The 17489-nt window shown below is 38.3% G+C and overlaps 1 protein-coding gene across 13 annotated transcripts in view; it reads right to left on the bottom strand.

Annotated features, from left to right (window-relative positions):
• The window catches only part of PHKA1 (phosphorylase kinase regulatory subunit alpha 1), a 143335-nt gene that overhangs the window by 73796 nt on the left and 52050 nt on the right, over positions 1 to 17489 (bottom strand). For all 13 annotated transcript variants that reach the window (XM_059050375.2, XM_059050376.2, XM_059050379.2 and 10 more), the window contains 2 exons: positions 16539 to 16617; positions 10285 to 10419 (listed from right to left, as the gene is read on the bottom strand). In XM_059050375.2, the coding sequence (XP_058906358.1) occupies positions 10285 to 10419; positions 16539 to 16617 (214 nt within the window). The remainder of the gene's footprint in view (positions 1 to 10284; positions 10420 to 16538; positions 16618 to 17489) is intronic.

The raw sequence follows: 17489 nt of genomic DNA, 5'->3' as shown, positions 1-17489 counted from the left end.
TCTCCATTGTATGTTCTTTGCTCTTTTGTCATAAATTACTTGCCCATATATGCATGGGTGTATTTCTGGACTCTCAATTCTGTCCCATTGATCTATGTGTCTGTTTTTCTGCTAATACTATGCTGTTCTGATTACTGCAGCTTTGCTGTTTGAAATCAGGGAGTGTGATACTTCCACCTTTGCTCTTTTTTTCTCAGGATTACTTTGGCTATTTGGGGCCTTTTGTGGTTCCATATAAATTTAAGAATTTTTTCTTCCATTTCTGTGAAAAATGTCCTTGGGATTTTGATAAGGATTACATTGAATCTGTAGATTGCTTAATAAGGACATTTTGACAATATTATTGCAATCCATGAGCATGGAATATCTTTCCATTTATTTGTTTCTTCTTCAGTTTCTTTCAACAATGTCTTATAGTTTTCACTGTATAGGTCTTTTACCTCTTTGGTTAATTCCTAAATATTGTCATTTTGTTGTTGTTGTTGTTGAATATCTTGCTCATGTATTTTTTAAAGGGATGATTGTAGATATCAAGTTAGCAGAGTACAGTATTTAGATTTTAGTCGACTATTTTAATAATTATCAATACACCAGAAATCGTGTTTCAAAATTTTTATTGAGGTATAGTTGATGTACAATATTATGTTTCAGGTGTACAACATAGTGATTCACAATTTTTAAAGATTATACTCCATTTATAGTTATTATAAAATATTGGTTATATTCGCTGTGCTGTACAATATATCCTTGTAGTATATTTATTTTATACATTCTAGTTTGTACTTCTGAATCCCCTACCCCTGTCGTGCCCTTCCCCCTTCCCTCTCCCTACTGCTGACCACTAGTTTGTTCTCTATGTCTGTGAGTCTATTTCTTTTTTGTTATACTCACTAGTTTGTTGTATTTTTAGATTCCTCATATAAGTGATATCATACAGTATTTGTCTTTCTCTGTCTGACTTACTTCACTTAGCACAACACCCTCCAAGTCCATCCATGTTGTTGCAAATGGCAAAATTTCATTCTTTTATATGGCTGAGTAGTATTTCATTGTGTGTATACATCTTCTTTATCCATTTATCTGTTGATGGACACTTAGGTTGCTTCCATATCTTGGTTACTGTAAATACTTCTGCTGTGAATGTGAATATTGGGGTGAATGCATGTTTTCAAATTAGTATTTTCATTTTTTTCAGATATATAGCCAGGAGTAGAATTGCTGGGTCATATGGTAGTTCTATTTTTAGTTTTTTGAGAAAACCTCCATATTGTTTTCCACATGGCTGCACCAATTTACATTCCCACCAACAGTGTACAAGGGTTCCGTTTTCTCCAACATTTGTTATTTGTGTTCTTTTTGATAGCCATTCTGACAGGCATGAGATGATATCTCACTGTGGTTTTTAATTTGCATTTCTCTGATGATTAACAATGTTGAGCATATTCCTGGCTTCTTAATTTCTCTTTCTGCTAGCTCATAATTAGCATATAGGAATGTAACAGATATTTATATTTTGATTTTGTATTCTGAAATTTTACTGTATTCATTATTTCTAATAGTTTTTGGGTGGAGTCTTCAGGGTTCTCTCTAAATAAAATCATGTCATCTGCAAATAGTGACAGTTTTACTTCTTCCTTTACGATTTGGATGCCTTTTATTTCTTTTTCTTGCCTAACCGCTCAGGCTAGGACTTCTAATACTATGTTGAATAGGAGTGGCAAGAGTGGGCATCCTTGTATTATTCCTGATCTTAGAGAGACAGCTTTCAATTTTTCACCATTGAGTATGATGTTAGCTGTGGGTTTGTAATATATGACCTTTATTGTGTTGAGGTATGTTCCCTGTGTACCCACTTTATTGAGTTTTTATCATGAATGAGGGTTAAGTTCTGTCAAATGCTTTTTCTGCATCTATTGAGATGATAATATGGTTTTTAATCCTTCATTTTGTTAATATGGTGTATCACGTTGATTGATTTATGCAGATGATGAAACATCCTTGCATCCCTGGAATAAATCCCACTTGATCATGGATGGTATAGGACCCTTTAGATGTTGAATTTGGTTTGCTTTAGATGTTGAATTTGGTTTGCTAATATTTTGTTGGGGATTTTTGCATCTATGTTTATCAGAAATACTGGTCTGTAATTTTCTCTTTTTGTGTTGTCTTTGTCTGGTTTTGACATCAGAGTGATGTTGGCCTTGTAAAATGAGTTAGGAAGTGTTCCCTTCAATTTTTGGGGAATAGTTTGAGAAGGAAAGGTAAAAAATCTTCTTTGAATGTTTGGTAGAATTCACCTGTGAAGCTGCCTTGTCCTGGAATTTTGTTTTGGGGGAGCTTTTTTGATTACTGTTTCAATCTCTGTAATAGTACTTGGTCTACTCAAGTTTTCTATTTCTTCATGATTTGGTATTGGAAGGTTGTATAATTCTAAGAATTTGTCCATTTCTTCTAGGTTGTCCAATTTGTTGGTGTATGGCTGTTTATAATATTCTTTTATAATTCTTTGTACTTCTGTGGTATCCATTGTTATTTATCCTCTTTCACTTCTGATTTATCAGGGCCTTCTCTCTTTTTTTCTTAGTGAGTCTAGCTAATGGTTTGTTGATTTTGTTTATCTTTTTCAAGACAGCTCTTAGTTTCATTGATCTTTTCTATTGCCTTTTTAGCCTCTATTTCATTTATTTCAACTCTGATCTTTATTATTTCCTCCCTTCAATTAACTTGGGTTTTGTTTGTTTTTCTTTTTCTAGTTCCTTTAGGTGTAAGGTTAGACTGTTTATCTGAGAATTTTGTTTCTTTTTAAAAAAATTTCTTCTCTACCTGAGGGCAGGGGATGGGGTTTCCACTGTGTCAGGCCCCACCTCAGAGCTGGCCAGGTAACACTAGGATGGGACATCTGAGTTCCAGTGACTCCGCTGGCAGCAGCAGCTCTTTGAGGGTCCTATGGGTCTGTGGGGGTCCAGCTCCTGGCCCAGGCCAACATTTGGTCCTGAAGCCTGGGCTCTGGTTTCTGGTGCTGCTCAGTTTTCTTGTTTCTTGAGGTAGGCCTGTATTGCTATAAACTTCCCTCCCAGCTTTTGCTGCATTCCATAGATTTTGGTATGTCATATTTTCATTTTCATTTGTCTTCAAGTAATCTCTGGTTTCTCCTTTGATTTCTTTGTTGCCCCAATAGTTGTTCAGTAGGATGTTGTTCATTCTGCACATATCTGTGATTTTTCCAGTTTTCTTCTTGTAGTTGATTTGTAGTTTCATTCCATTGTGATCAGAAAAGATGCTTGGGCTTCCCTGGTGGCGCAGTGGTTGAGAGTCCGCCTGCCAATGCAGGGGACATGGGTTTGTGCCCTGGCCCAGGAAGATCCCACATGCCGCAGAGCGGCTGGGCCCGTGAGCCATGGCCGCTGAGCCTGCGCATCCAGAGCCTGTGCTCCACAATGGGAGAGGCCACAACAGTGAGAGGCCCGCATATCGCAAAAAAAAAAAGAAAACAAAAAGAAAAGATGCTTGATGTGATTTCAATCTTCTTAAATTTATTGAGATTTGTTTTGTGTCCCAAAATATGGTCTATCCTTGAGAAAGTTTCATGTACACTTGAGAAGATATGTGTATTCTGCTGCATTTGGATGGAATGTTCTGCACAAATCTATCAAATCCATCTGGTCAAAAGTTTCCTTTAAGACTGTTTCCTTGTTGACTTTCTGTCTGGATGATCTAACCACTGATGTAAGTGGGGTGTTAAAGTCCCGTATTATTGTGTTGCTGTCAATTTCTCCCTTTAGGCCTGTTAATAATTGTTTTATATATTTTGGTGCTCCTATGTTCGGTGCATATATACTAATCACTGTTATGTCTTTTGATGAACTGTCCCTTTTATCATTATATACTGTCCATTTTTATTTCTTGTTACCTTTTTTGGCTTTATTTCATCTGATATGAATATGGCTACACCTGCCTTCATTTGGCTGCTATTTGCTTGGAATATCATTTTACATCCCTTCCCTTTGGCCTATGTTTGTCTTTAGAGTTGAGATGTGTCTCCTGGAGGCAGCAAATAGTTGGGTCTTGTTTTTTAATCCATCCAGCCACTGTGTGTCATTTGGTGAATTCAATTTATTTATATTTAGTTGATTATTGATAGATGAGGACTTAATATTGCCATTTTATCTTTTGTTTTCTGGTAGCTCTATATCTCCACTGTTTCTTTTTCCTTCTGTTTCTGTCTGCCATTTTGGTTTGATGGTTTTCTGTGATATTTTTCTGTTTCTTCTTTGTGTGTGTCTCTATTTTATGTTTATTTTTGTGGTTACCCTGAGGTTTGTATAAAATTTCTCATAGATAAAATAGTCCTTTTTCTGCTGATAGCATCTTATGTTCACTCACCTATATGAATTCCATCCTTTTCCTCCTCCCCTTTTAGTGTTTTTGTTGTCTCAAATTATCCCTTTTTATGGTTGTGGGTTTGTTACCAAAATAAGATAGCTATAATTATTTTTCTGCTTTCTTTTTTCCCCTTTAACCTTTATAATAGTGTTTAAAAATCTATTCTGATAAAAAGCTGCAGTTTTCTGATTCTATTTATCACCCTGCTTAAAGTTTTGTGTATTTTTGCTATCTTGTTTCTGGTAGAAGAGCTCCTTTCAATATCTCTTGTAAGGCAGGTCTAGTGTTGATGAATTCCCTCAGCTTTTGTCTGGGAAAGACTTTATCTCTCCTTCATATCTGAATGATAATTTTGCTAGATAGAGTATTCTGGGGTGACAGTTTTTCTTTCAGTATTTTGAAAATGTCATTTCACTCTCTCCTGGTTGTTAGGGTTTCTGCTGAGAAATCTGCTGATAGACTAATGGGGGTTCCTTTGTCGGGTACCATCCTTTTTTCCTTGGCTGCCTTTAAAATTCCTTGTCATTAACTTTTTAAAAAAAATTGTATTTATTTGGTTGTGCTGGGTCTTAGTTGCAGCAGGTGGGCTCCTTAGTTGTGGCAGGTGGGCTCCTTAGTTGTAGCACGTGGGCTCCTTAGTTGCAGTACATGGGCTCCTTAGTTGCAGCACGTAGTCTCCTTAGTTGCAGCAGGGCGGCTCTTTAGTTGTTGCTCGATGCCTCCTTAGTTGTGGCATGTGGACTCTTAGTTGCGGCATGCATGTGGGATCTAGTTCCCTGACCAGGGATCAAACCCAGGCCCCCTGCATTGAGAGCATGGAGTCTTCACTACTGCACCACTAGGGAAGTCCTAGTGGACTCTTTGTCATTAACTTTTGACAATTTTAATGTGTCTTGGAAAAGGTCTTTTTGCAATGAGTTTAATTAGGTGTTCTCATTGCTTCATAGACTTGATTGTCCAGTTTCTTCCCCAAGTTTGGGAAGATCTCAGCTATTGTTTCTTTAAATCTCTCTGCTCTTCTTCCTCTCTTCTCCTTCTGGGATACCTATTATCCCAATGCTGCCTTTCCTAAAAGAGATGTGTAGCTCTCACAGGACTTCCTCTTTTTATATATGTCTTACTTCTCTTTCCTCTTCTACTTGTATCATTTCTAGGTTTCTATCTTTGAGCTCACTAATGCTCTCTTCCATATTGTCTGCTTTATTTCCAATCCTTTCTAATGCATTTTCATCTTGTTTATTGTGTTCCTCATCTCCAGAATTTCTGTTTGGTTCTTTTTTAGAGTTTCAATCTTTTTGGTAAAGTATTCCTTCTGTTCATTAATTTTATTCCTGAGATCATTACACTACCTTTCTGAGTTTTCTTGTATCTCACTGAGTTTCTTCATGATGGCTATTTTGATGGCTCTAAATGATGGCTCTATCAGTTAGATCTCAATATTCCATGACTTTAAGTTTGGCTTCTGGAGAACTGTCATTTTCTTTTTGTGATATAGTGCTACTGTGATTCTTCATATTGCTTGATGAATTGTTCCTCTGCTGGCACATTTGAAGTTAAATGACCGGTTAGGAGTTACAATCCCTTCTTTTTCTTTCCAGTAGGTGGCGCTACCACACAAGTTTTTGGTTTCGCTCACCTGAGCTACCTCTGGTTATACTTGAGAGTTGGCACTTTCCAGCCTCCACCATATGTGTAACAGGTGTGGCTCTGTGCTTTTGCTGTTGCTTCTTGTGCCTCTAGGCTTATTGCTGCACTGCTTCTGCCAGAGCTGCTGTCATTACTGGGATGGTGGGCTCCTCTCTTTTGTGGGAGATCCCCTGAGACACAGGCTCTGCTGTGGGGGGAGGGGAGCAGTGTGGGAGGGGAAGCTGGGGTTGCACAGATGCCTCCACTGTGTCTGGTGCTGTCAGGTTTGGGGGCTCTGCCAATGCAAATAGGGGGGCCAGAGTCTGGGGTCATGGGTTCCTCAGTGACTGGAAGGATGGGGTCCCAGGCCCCACTGTTGCTGCTGCCAAGTTACCTGTGGTGGCAGGCAGTCATGCGTGCTGCTTCCCCTGCTGCTACTGGGTTTTCTGAAGCTATGGGCTCAGCTGCCACAGTCAGAGGGCTGGGATTGCAGGTACCAAACTCCACTGTTCCCTCGGTTCTGCCTCCTCTATGTGTTCCAGTTCACCCACCTATAGAGGTACAGATGTGTGGAATTCTCTAGCATCCTGTTGTGTTGGGCAAAGGCACCTTCGTTGTGTTGTGGATGTTTTACTGGTTGTAGATTCAAGGGGAGAGACAAAGGTAGCTTTGTCTCCATCATGTTTCTGACAGCACTCTCCTATAAAGTTCTTATGTTCCCAAAGTTGATTAACAACATAATATTTAAAAATTAAAAAAAATATTATGGAACTGAAATACTGAGTGTTTGAGGTGAGGCACAGAATCCCACTTCTGGGAACATATATAAATGAACATACTTGGTGAAGAAATAGCCTGTTTTCCTTGGTGGAATTACAGCTGTCATTCAACATATCCTTAAAGCAACTTTGGGGCTTCCCTGGTGGTGCAGTGGTTAAGAATCTGCCTGCCAATGCAGGGGGCATGGGCTCGAGCCCTGGTCCGGGGAGATCTCACATGCCATGGAGCAACTAAGCCCGGGTGCCACAACTACTGAAGCTGAGCTCTAGAGTCCATGAGCCACAACTACTGAGCCTGCGTGCCACAACTACTGAAGCCCAGGTGCCTAGAGCCCGTGCTCTGCAACAAGAGAAGCCACCACAATGAGAAGCCCATACACTGCAACAAAGAGTAGCCCCTGCTCGCCACAACTAGAGAAAGACTGCACACAGCAACAAAGACCCAACGCAGCCAAAAATAAATAAATAAATTTTTAAAAAAGCATTTTTGTTATTGTGAAATTATTGCAATAATAGAATTATGAAGAGTCACTCATTTTATAAATCATTAAAACATGCCTTCCAGGCTTCCCTGGTGGCGCAGTGGTTGAGAATCCGCCTGCCGATGCAGGGGACACGGGTTCGTGCCCCGGTCCGGGAAGATCCCACATGCCGCTGAGCGGCTGGGCCCATAAGCCATGGCCACTGAGCCTGTGCGTCCGGAGCCTGTGCTCCGCAACGGGAGAGGCCAAAACAGTGAGAGGCCCGGGTACCACATAAACAAAATAAAACAAAAAACATGCCTTTCTTGACCTTCCCAGGCAAATCTATTCTCTTTCTCCTGTACTTTGTATATAATGCCATTGTTATAGCATTTATAAGACTGTACTATAATTATTTGGTTATATGTCTATGTCTCTCACAGTATCACACCCAGTGCCTGGTACATAAAAGTAAGCAATAGAGCCTTAAGAAAGAATGAATGAATGAAGCGAATGAAGGAGCACATTTAGAAAATAAATATAACTTGTTACTTGAGTCCCTGAAATGTTTGTGCATTCATTAAACTGAAGTCCGGAAGACCTAGCAGTCCTTATTTTCTCTGGCTAGGAAATAATAACTTAGTAAGAGGCCCAAAACAAAGTGCAGACTTTGAAAAAGTAGTCAGCAAGGAGTTTGCTTCTGTTTGTTGGAGAGATCTGATGTGATGCAGGTAGATCCCAGGAATGAAGTCCCAGAGCTTGGAAGTTACCTGTATCTAGTAAGATTATGCTGAGTTTAGAACAATGGATGTGAAGAAGAAAAGGGTAAAAGGTATCAACTTTTAAGTGAGAGCCAGAGAGAATCACATCAAAGGCATCAATAGGACTTGCACAAACCCCAAACATAGAGACTTCTCAGAAGGGCAAAGAAGATAGTGACTACAAGATCAATTAATATTCATGGAGTAAGATTTGGGCTAGATAAATACCTTCCTTATTTCAAGAGATTTAGTGCTAGGGGACTGGTATCTGGAGACTAGGAATACATTATAGTCTGAGGCTAGAGGGAATAGCCAAGGAGATTTTAAAAAACCCAGGAAGCAAGTTCTTGAAAGGACTAAGGTACATCATCCCACCTAGTAAAGTATCGACCCAAATTAATCTCAGAAGTTTCAGAGTCTTGACTTGGCATTTACCACAAATAGTGCTGAGTAAGTGGAAGGAACCAGGGGTTCAGTAATTTGTACTATTCAAGCTAATTTGTGGCTAGGTTTTATTTATTAGGACCTGAGACCTATATTCAATAAACTTGATAATTTTAGTTTTCCATTTTTTTGGTAAATTTCTTTAGGAACTTCCAACTTTGTACTTAATTTAAAAAGAAAAGGGATTTTCTACATTATAGCTAGAATGGAAGAGAGGGGGAAATCCATATATTCCTAAAGCCAGATGCAATGTTAATAGCTCTGGGAGTTCAGGTCTTGCTGTAATAAAATGTGGGTGCTAGGAAAGATTAAAGAACAGTCAGCTCTGACTGTTGGTCCTTCCCTCCTTGGTTGATTCCCTCTCAGTTTAGATCTACATAACTGCCACAGAAATTGAGTGTTCAGAGTAGGTGTTAGTAAAAAGGGATGGAGGCTGGTTTTGAGCTGGACAAAATTTGGCTTGGCTTTAATTACTAACAGACCACTCTTGGTGAAGAAAAAAAGTACACACACACACACACACACACACACACACACACACAACTAGGGTTTGTAAGTGGCAATCTACTATGTAAGTTACATTCTTTATTTATAAATTTACTTTGTGGCTTGATTTAAGATTGTATTAATTTCCCATTGGTGCTATAACAAAGTAACATAAACTTAGTAGCTTAAAACAACATACACTTATACTCTTACAGTTCTGGAGATCAGAAGTCCAAAATGAGCCTTATGGCTACTATGACGTAAAATAAAAATCAAGGTGTCAAGCAGGGCTGGTTGCTTTTGGAGGCTCCAGGGGAGAATCTGTTCCTTGACTCTTCCAGCTTCTAGAGGATAAGCCTAACAGCCTTATCACTCTAATCACTTGCTTCTGTCATCACATCTCTTACTTCTATAGTCTGATCTCCCTCTGGGTATCTCTTATAAGGAGACTTGTGATTACACTTAGGGCCCACCTGAATAATCCAAAATAATCCTCCCCACCAATCTCAATCTCCTTAACCTAATCACACCCACAAAATCCCTTTTGCCTTAAATGGCAATGTTCACAGGTTCCAGGGATTAGGGCCTGAATATCTTTTGGGGCCACTATTCAGCCTTCCACAAGGGTGGTTTAGAAATTTTGCACATCCTTTTTTTAAAAGTTAACAATGTAGTAATTTGTTTAATGTGAAATTTGTAGTAACTTGCATAATTTTTTTTTCTAGCCGCTCCACGGCATGTGGGATCTTCCCGGACTGGGGCACGAACACGTGTCCCCTGCATCAGCAGGTGGACTCTAAACTACTGCGACACCAGGGAAGCCCTTGCACAAATTTTTAACTTGTAGTAATTTGTTTAATGTGTCCATCACCAAATTTAATATATAAATTGAATAAAAAAATAAGTACTAATTAAAAATAAGTATTAGATTAAGAAATGGAATTTTTAAATATTGTCAACTAATTCATTACTTGACAAAGTATAAAGAACTAGAAACAAGTTCCCTGGCTATTAATGTATATAAAGTTAGCATTTTTCAAAATGGAAATATAGGTCCCAAGAAAGGGGAGAAGAACAAGTTGGTTAAGCACACACTTGGAATGAAGATACAACGTTGCCTGATAACAGTCATGCCCTCTGTACCAAAGAGTTCATAAAACACACTGAAAATTATCAAGCCTGCTCAGGATATATAGGGTTAGAAACTTAGATTCCGGAGACTCTAAATTCCTTTTCAGATGCAGTTTAATAAAGCAATACAAGATCAAGAAAAAAATAAAAAGGAAGGAAACCAGCCTGTATCAAATAATGCTTTGATTCTAGCAGGCTGGCCAATCTCCTTACCTAGGCTGGAATAAATGTGGCTGAGAATACAAGCTGGTTGTACTCTGATGGGGTGCACCTCAGCAATGGTCTCCACATCAATTCCCTTGTCCTTCAAAATGGCCTTGATTTCTTCTGTCTCAGCTAGAATGGAAACTATAGCAAAGAAAGAAGATGAGGTCAACAGAAAATTTTATTTCAACAGGAACCTAAAGATCTCTCAAGCCACATAATATTTTTTGAAGAGAAAACAAAAGGAAGGTAAAGAAATTAACAGTTATTGTAGACTTGATGAAACAATAATCATGCTTGGTACATAATGATATTATCTAAATGGAAAAGGAAACAAGATTTCATGATTAGAATATTTAATTCTGTTTTTTGTTTAAATACCTATGTGCTTCTAGAGAATGCCTCACTCACTTATATCTGGGATTCTATGTTTAAATAGAAAAAAAAAGACCAGGAACAGCATTATGAGGATAATAAAGAACACCCTAATGGTACGAATTGCTCTAAGCTAGAGAACAGTAGAAGGTAAGGTAAATTCAGGATAAAGAATTGAGGTACCATATTTGAAACTCTGTGTAGTTGTTTTGGGGGATGGGGATACGACTTCTCTAGACTCAGAGCCTGCCAAACCTGGACAGCTCCCTTTTCTTCCTCTCACACTCATATCTCAGAAGTGGTAATCATACTCACAAGGGAGAAGTCCAGGCCACCTCACTGACTCTTCTGTTTATTCTCCCTCTGTGGGACTGCTAACCTGTCTGGGGGCCAATAACCTGAATGGGGCCTCATCTGGCTTAATGCTAAGCACCAGGGGCAAACATGCACCCTATTCCTGCTCCTCTAGTACTGCTAGACATGTTGAATTGAGTTTATGAGAAATCGAAGGTGCTATTTGGTTCATTCCAGCTTACAAGTATTGTATTTGTTGAGTTTTGGGGGCAAAAGCCTAGTTAACAAAGTGCTACTCTGCATTCCTTTGCCATTATCTTTTGTGTATTTTTGTATCTTGGGGACCTCATGGTGTTGTGCTGCTGTGGTCTGGGGCAGGATATGCAGGGTATGGTGATTACAGAGTCCCCTGGACATAACACCATCTTGATTACTTCTGACTGAAAATAACAAAGATTCTCCAGGGAAAACATACAGAGGAAGAATAATAGTGGGCTGACAAAAGTACAGGGAAACACATGTGGCCATCCATTCATTCATTAATAAACATTTACTAAGCACTTAAATGGTAAGGTACTATGCTAGGCACTAGGGATTTAGAGATGAATATGTTAGTCTCTCCCTCAAGGAGCTCATAGTGTAATGAAAGTGACACATACATAAACTGATTATAAAATAACCTGCTAAGTAAATAAATATATGCACAGAACATTGTGTGATCACCCAAGAGTGACACCTATCTAGTTTGGAGTTGGCAGGGGGAAGTTTCAGAAAAGGCTTCCTTATGCCTAAGCTGAATTTGAAAGAATGAATAAGTTAGCCAGGATAAAGAAGGGAATAGGAATGGGGAAAGCCATTTTAGGTAGAAGATCCAGAATGAGCATAAAACATGAAAATGGAAAAGAATGTGTTTGTGTGTGTGTGTGTGTGTAAGAGATGGGGTGGGGACTACATACACTTCAATATTGCTGTAGCATGAAATACCTTGCACAGTGGAAAAAAACACAAAACAAACAAACAACCCCCCCCACCAACCACCAACAAAATGAATCTGGAAAGGCAAATAGGGGTTAGATCACCATGGAGAGCATGTGTGTCACTTTAAGGAACTTGTATTTTATCCTTGGTAATGATTTCCAAATTACATTCTCCTGAGCCTCAGGGTTCTGCAGAGGGCAATGCAGTTGGTAGCAGGAGTAAAGGGGACTAAAGCAGAGGCAAATGAACAACACTCTGGGGTCCCAGGACTACTTTCAACCCCAACAACTCAGCTTTTGGTTTATGTTTTATCAAGTATGTAGATAATGCTTATTTGGTACCACCTATGTGCTAGGCACTGCCATATGCTAGGGATACAAAGATAGACATGATCCTTGGAGAAAATGACATTGACACTGAGTCTTGCTAGAGCGCTGAATAGGAGTTATTCTGGTAAAAGCAAAGGTAAAACTAAGGGAGAAGCTGTTCCAGACAAAAGAAATAGCATAAACAAAGGCTCAAGGGCAACAGAGAACAAGGCAGATCTAGGAATAATAAAAAGTTCTTTACAGTAGGAGCACGGAGTGTGAAGTGGCAGTGGTGAGAAATGACACTGAAGGCGGGGTCAGGGAGCAGATCATAAAGAGCCTTGTAAGCCATGTTAAGAAAGTTGGCAATGGGAAGCCCCTGCAGAGTTGTAATCAGGGGAATAGCATATCCAGATCTCCATCTTTAAAAGAACATATTCATGTTGATGATTAAAGAATAAGCTGATATACTGTAGTGGACCTACACTGAAGAGAGGGAGACCACTTCAAAAGTTATTGCATTAATGCAAGGAAGAGATGCTGACTACTTAGATTAGGATCATGACACTGGTACTGGATAAACTAGATGGATTTCTGAATTATTTAGAAGGTAAAGAAATTGGGACTTGTTAACTGACTGAATGTAGGAGACGAGAGAGGGAGAGATACCGAGAATGATTCCTCATGTGTTTATTTGTGTAACTGAGAGAAAAGTGTGGCATTTACTGATATAGGCAAATAGGGAGAAAAGCCGGCACAGGTGATGTAGAACTAGGAGAGTGCAGCTGATTAATTTTAGACGTGTTGAGTTTAAAGTGAATGTGATATATTCTGGAGGCATTAGCATAGAAAGAGATGAGATGGGTCAAGGAGAATATATAGAAAAGAAGAGAAAAGGACCTAGAATATAACCTTGAGAAATTTCAACATATAAGATATGGGCAGATGATGAAAAGCCTGGGGGCGGGAGTGAGGGGTTCTTGTCTCATGGCTTATATGTTCTCTATGGTATAGGAGGTGAGGTCATCTTCTGAGAGGGGAGAAGTTAGGAGGCAGGAAAAGGGAAAAGGTTAGGAATGGGAGGAGGCTGAGAGACAATAACAAATATTCAATGACATTTATTCAATAACAAATGTTTTTTATTCAATAACAAATAATGAGAGCAGTGTGCTATGGACAAAACTCCCAGGAATACCAACAGTTAAGGGGCAAGGGGAAGAAGAGGAAACCCAGAATGAGACAGAAAAGTACAAAACTTAGGTTGAAGGAGAGCCAAGGGAGTATGGTATCACAGAAGACGTGGGAGTTAAGAGCTTCCAGAAACATAAACAACAAATGAAACAGAAAGATCCACTAAGAAGTGGATTGAAAAATATCTACCGAGTTTGGCAATAACTTAAGCAAAATCACTTTCAGAGGAATGATAAGCTAGTTGTAAAGGACTGCAGAATGAATGAAATGTAAAGAAGTGGAAGTTAGGATGAGAAAGGAAGGATAGGATAACTAGAGGGAGATGAACATGTCAATGTATTAAAAAACAGAACCAACAGAGAAGAGTCTGAAGATAGGAAAGAGTAAGTTTCTAGGAAGGCTAGGGAAGAGGATAGGATCAAGCATCAGAAGGAAGAGTTGGTGCTGAAGAGGAGAAAAAACAGCTTTTCTGAGACTCAAGAAAAGAAGGCAAGGCTGGGTGAAGATATAAGTAAGACTGTGGTGGGGGGTTGGGAAATTGACAAAGATCAGAACATTAAGATTATCCAGCATAAAGTAGCAAGCCAAGAATGAGGCTGAAAACAAGCAGTGGGGTTGAAAACAGAGAAGGTGTGGAATAGTTGAGGAGAATGAAAATGCTGACTAAGAATAAAAACAAGGACTAACAGGAGGCACTGTAGGCCTAGTTAAGTTGGAGACTGTGGATTTACAATGCTACCACTTTGCTCATTTGTGTGATTTTTTTTTCTAGAAGATTTTAGCAGGCCAGGTATAGTATCAGAAAATATAGAGAGTAAAACTGATCTGGGGCTATGATTTTTCTGGTGGGTGTAGCAGAAGTTTGGTGTGCTGGTAATTAAGAGATTTAGATGACCAACCGAAAGGTAGGGAAGGATAGACTGGGAGAAAATAGGCACAAGTATAATGGGTTGGGGGGAAGAAAACTGAAATAATATGCAGTTATGACTGGTGATTGGGACTTTTGGGAATGGAATATCTGAGGTGAAACAGTTCTAAAGTTTCGTCCTAAAAGTGAGTGGAGTAGAGGCAGAGGGAAGGGTCACTAGGGTTCTAGATATCCAAGAATTTTGAGGCTAAAATATTAGATGGCACTTACTCTGATGCTGAAATCTAGTACTATGGTAGGAATTTGGGAAGAAGAGGAAGGCTATGAGCCAAGCCTCGAAGTCTCTAATGAATGAATGAGAGTAACCAGGAGACCAATATAGCCAAATGGCATAAGCCTCAAAGGAGAACAAGCTTTCTCATGGGAGGGGAAGAGTAATGGTCTTTTATATAATGTTCACTATGTACAGGAATACCTCAGAGAGGTTGCAGATTTGGTTCCAGACCACTGCAGTAAACTGAGTATCACGATAAAGTGAGTCACACAAATTTTTAGCTTCCCAGTGCATATAAAAGTTATAACTTATAGAAAACAAACTTATGGTTACCAAAAGGGATAGCAAGGTGCAGGGGGGAGATAAATTAGGAGTTTGGGATTAACATATACACACTACTATATATAAAATATTGATAGGTAAACAGCAAGGATTTACTGTATAGCATAAGGAACTATACTCAATATCTTGTAGTAACCTTTAATGGAAAAGAATCTGTAAAAGAATATATATATATATATATATATATATATATACACACACACACACACACACACACACACAACTGAATCACTTTGCTGTACACTTGAAACTAACACAACACTGTAAATTAACTATACCTTAATTAAAAAATAAATAAAACCAAATGAAAAGAGTTCTATTTACACTATAGTCTATTAAGTGTGCAACAGCATTATATCCAAAAAAACAATGTAAATGCCTTAATTAAAAATACTTTATTATTAAAAAATGCTAACCATCATCTGAGCCTTCAACGAGTCATAGTAGTAACATCAAAGATCACTGATCACAGATTACTATAACAAATATAATAATAATGAAAAAGCTTGAAGTATTGCTAAAATTATAAAATGTGACAGAGACATGAAGTAAGCAAATGCTCTTGGAAAAATGGTGCCAACAGACTTGCTTGACACAAGGTTGCCACAGACCTTCAATTTGTAAAAAACACAATATTTGCAAAGCACAATAAAGTGAAGCACAATAAAATGAAATATGCCTGTACATTGATAAGCAAAGACTACCTTTATGACTACCTTTATCCTATCCTACCACATAGGATGCCAAGTATAAGAAGGTTTAGAAAATACTAAGGATTATTTTCTTTGTAGAATCAACTCCAATGGAGGTTGGGGTTGAAATGGAGACATTTCAGAGGAGCTTCTCAGGAGGACCTAGTACCACATTGGATAGTGTTTCTGGGGAGTCAAAAATCACCTGGAGTTTTCTACCCTAGGAAAGTAGCAAAATAGTGATGTCGCTGAGACAATTAAGGAAGGTGGAAAGATTTGCTTTCCTTGGGAGAGGTAAAAGAATAGGATGGAGACAAAAAAAGGTCAGTTTTGCATTTGAAGTATAAGTGATGAAAATGTTGTGTATATATATTGGGACTAGACTTCTTAAAATGTTTATACAGCTTAGCCCAGTGTTTTGCATAGAGTAGATAACCTCAAAATTTAAGTTGATTGCTAGGAACAAAAAATAAAGATTTGGAGTACTCTCTAAAGAGGTAATAGTTGGAGCCATGGAAGCAAATTTATTATGGAGGAGGCAGCCCTAGCAAACACATGCAGGGTGTAAATACAGAAAGACAAGAGTATAAGACTAAGTACACAACCATTAGGAGGATATGAGAAGAAAGAAATACTAGCAGAAAAAGCACAGAAGGAATGCTCAGAACAAAAGCAGAGATAATCAGAAGGCTATAATATCATCATGGTGAAAAGAAAAGAGTTTCCAGAAATAAGAAGTATTAAGAGAATCAGATAACATCCTTTGTTAAGCATTTGTTCATGATTAAGATTAACAGAAATCTTGAAAACAAACAGAGCCAAGTTTATACTATACATTTTGAAGCCTAACAAAATACATCATAAAGAATAAAGTCATCATTTACTGGCCCAAACCAGACCTTTAATGTAAAATTTCTGCTGCTGAGAATAAGAATACATACCTTGAACCACAACATCTGGCTTTGGTACAGTAGAAAACCTGCGATTCAGGGGATCAATTTCTCCAGAAGCTAAAAATCCCTAAAGAAAAACCATAAAAAGACAGATTATTTTATCTCCAAAAAAGCTAATGTTTGAGGAGAAACAACATACCAGTGCCAAAACCCCGTACCATAACAGGTGAGAGGCATGTATGGAAAGGAAACAAATACCTTTACTGTATGAAAATGTTTGAACTCCTGAATTCACATACAAATTAATTTTATCTGGAGTTAATTTCTAGTGGCTGCCAAAAATTACTTTTTTGGAAATAGATGGGGTATAAAAGATAAACAGAAAGCTTTCTAGTTATACCTCCACTTTCTCTGGATGCACATGATTAGACAATCAGATCACAATGCTTCTAATCAATAATTTAAGTCATTAGTCCTGTTGCTTTCATATTTACTCATCTGCTTGCTATGATTTCTGCTTAGCAGATATCTTTTGACTTGACTTGAGTTTCTGTCTTTGATGAAATGCGATGAACTCACCCACTTAGCCCTTAAGAATACCATTCATCTCCTCATTTTTTCATAGCATTAATTTATTCTAATTGAATGAGAAAGTCACCAGGTAAGGATTATTTTAAACAAATAATTCTGCCCATTATTGCTACATTTATAATAATGTCAACTAAAGATAAACTTTATGCTGTACACCTGAAACTCATAGTGATATGTCAATTACATCTCAGTAAAACTGGGACAAACAAAACAAAACAAATAAAAACAGCTCCAGAAAGTAAACAGTTATACATAAACAGGTCAAAGAGTATGGCTCAGAAAGGAAAGCTAAGTCCCATACTAGATCCTCTAGGAGCCTGGGTTATAGCTTACCTTATATAATAACCTATAATGGAGAAATAGATTTGTCAGTAAAACTGGAAAACTTTGAGAAAGGGAGCCCTTCTT

This window comes from Kogia breviceps, chromosome X (assembly GCF_026419965.1).
Source record: "Kogia breviceps isolate mKogBre1 chromosome X, mKogBre1 haplotype 1, whole genome shotgun sequence".
In the NCBI taxonomy this organism is placed as follows: Eukaryota; Metazoa; Chordata; class Mammalia; order Artiodactyla; family Physeteridae; genus Kogia; species Kogia breviceps.
Note: the sequence above shows the minus strand (reverse complement) of the source record. Positions and strands in the feature narration are given on the sequence as shown.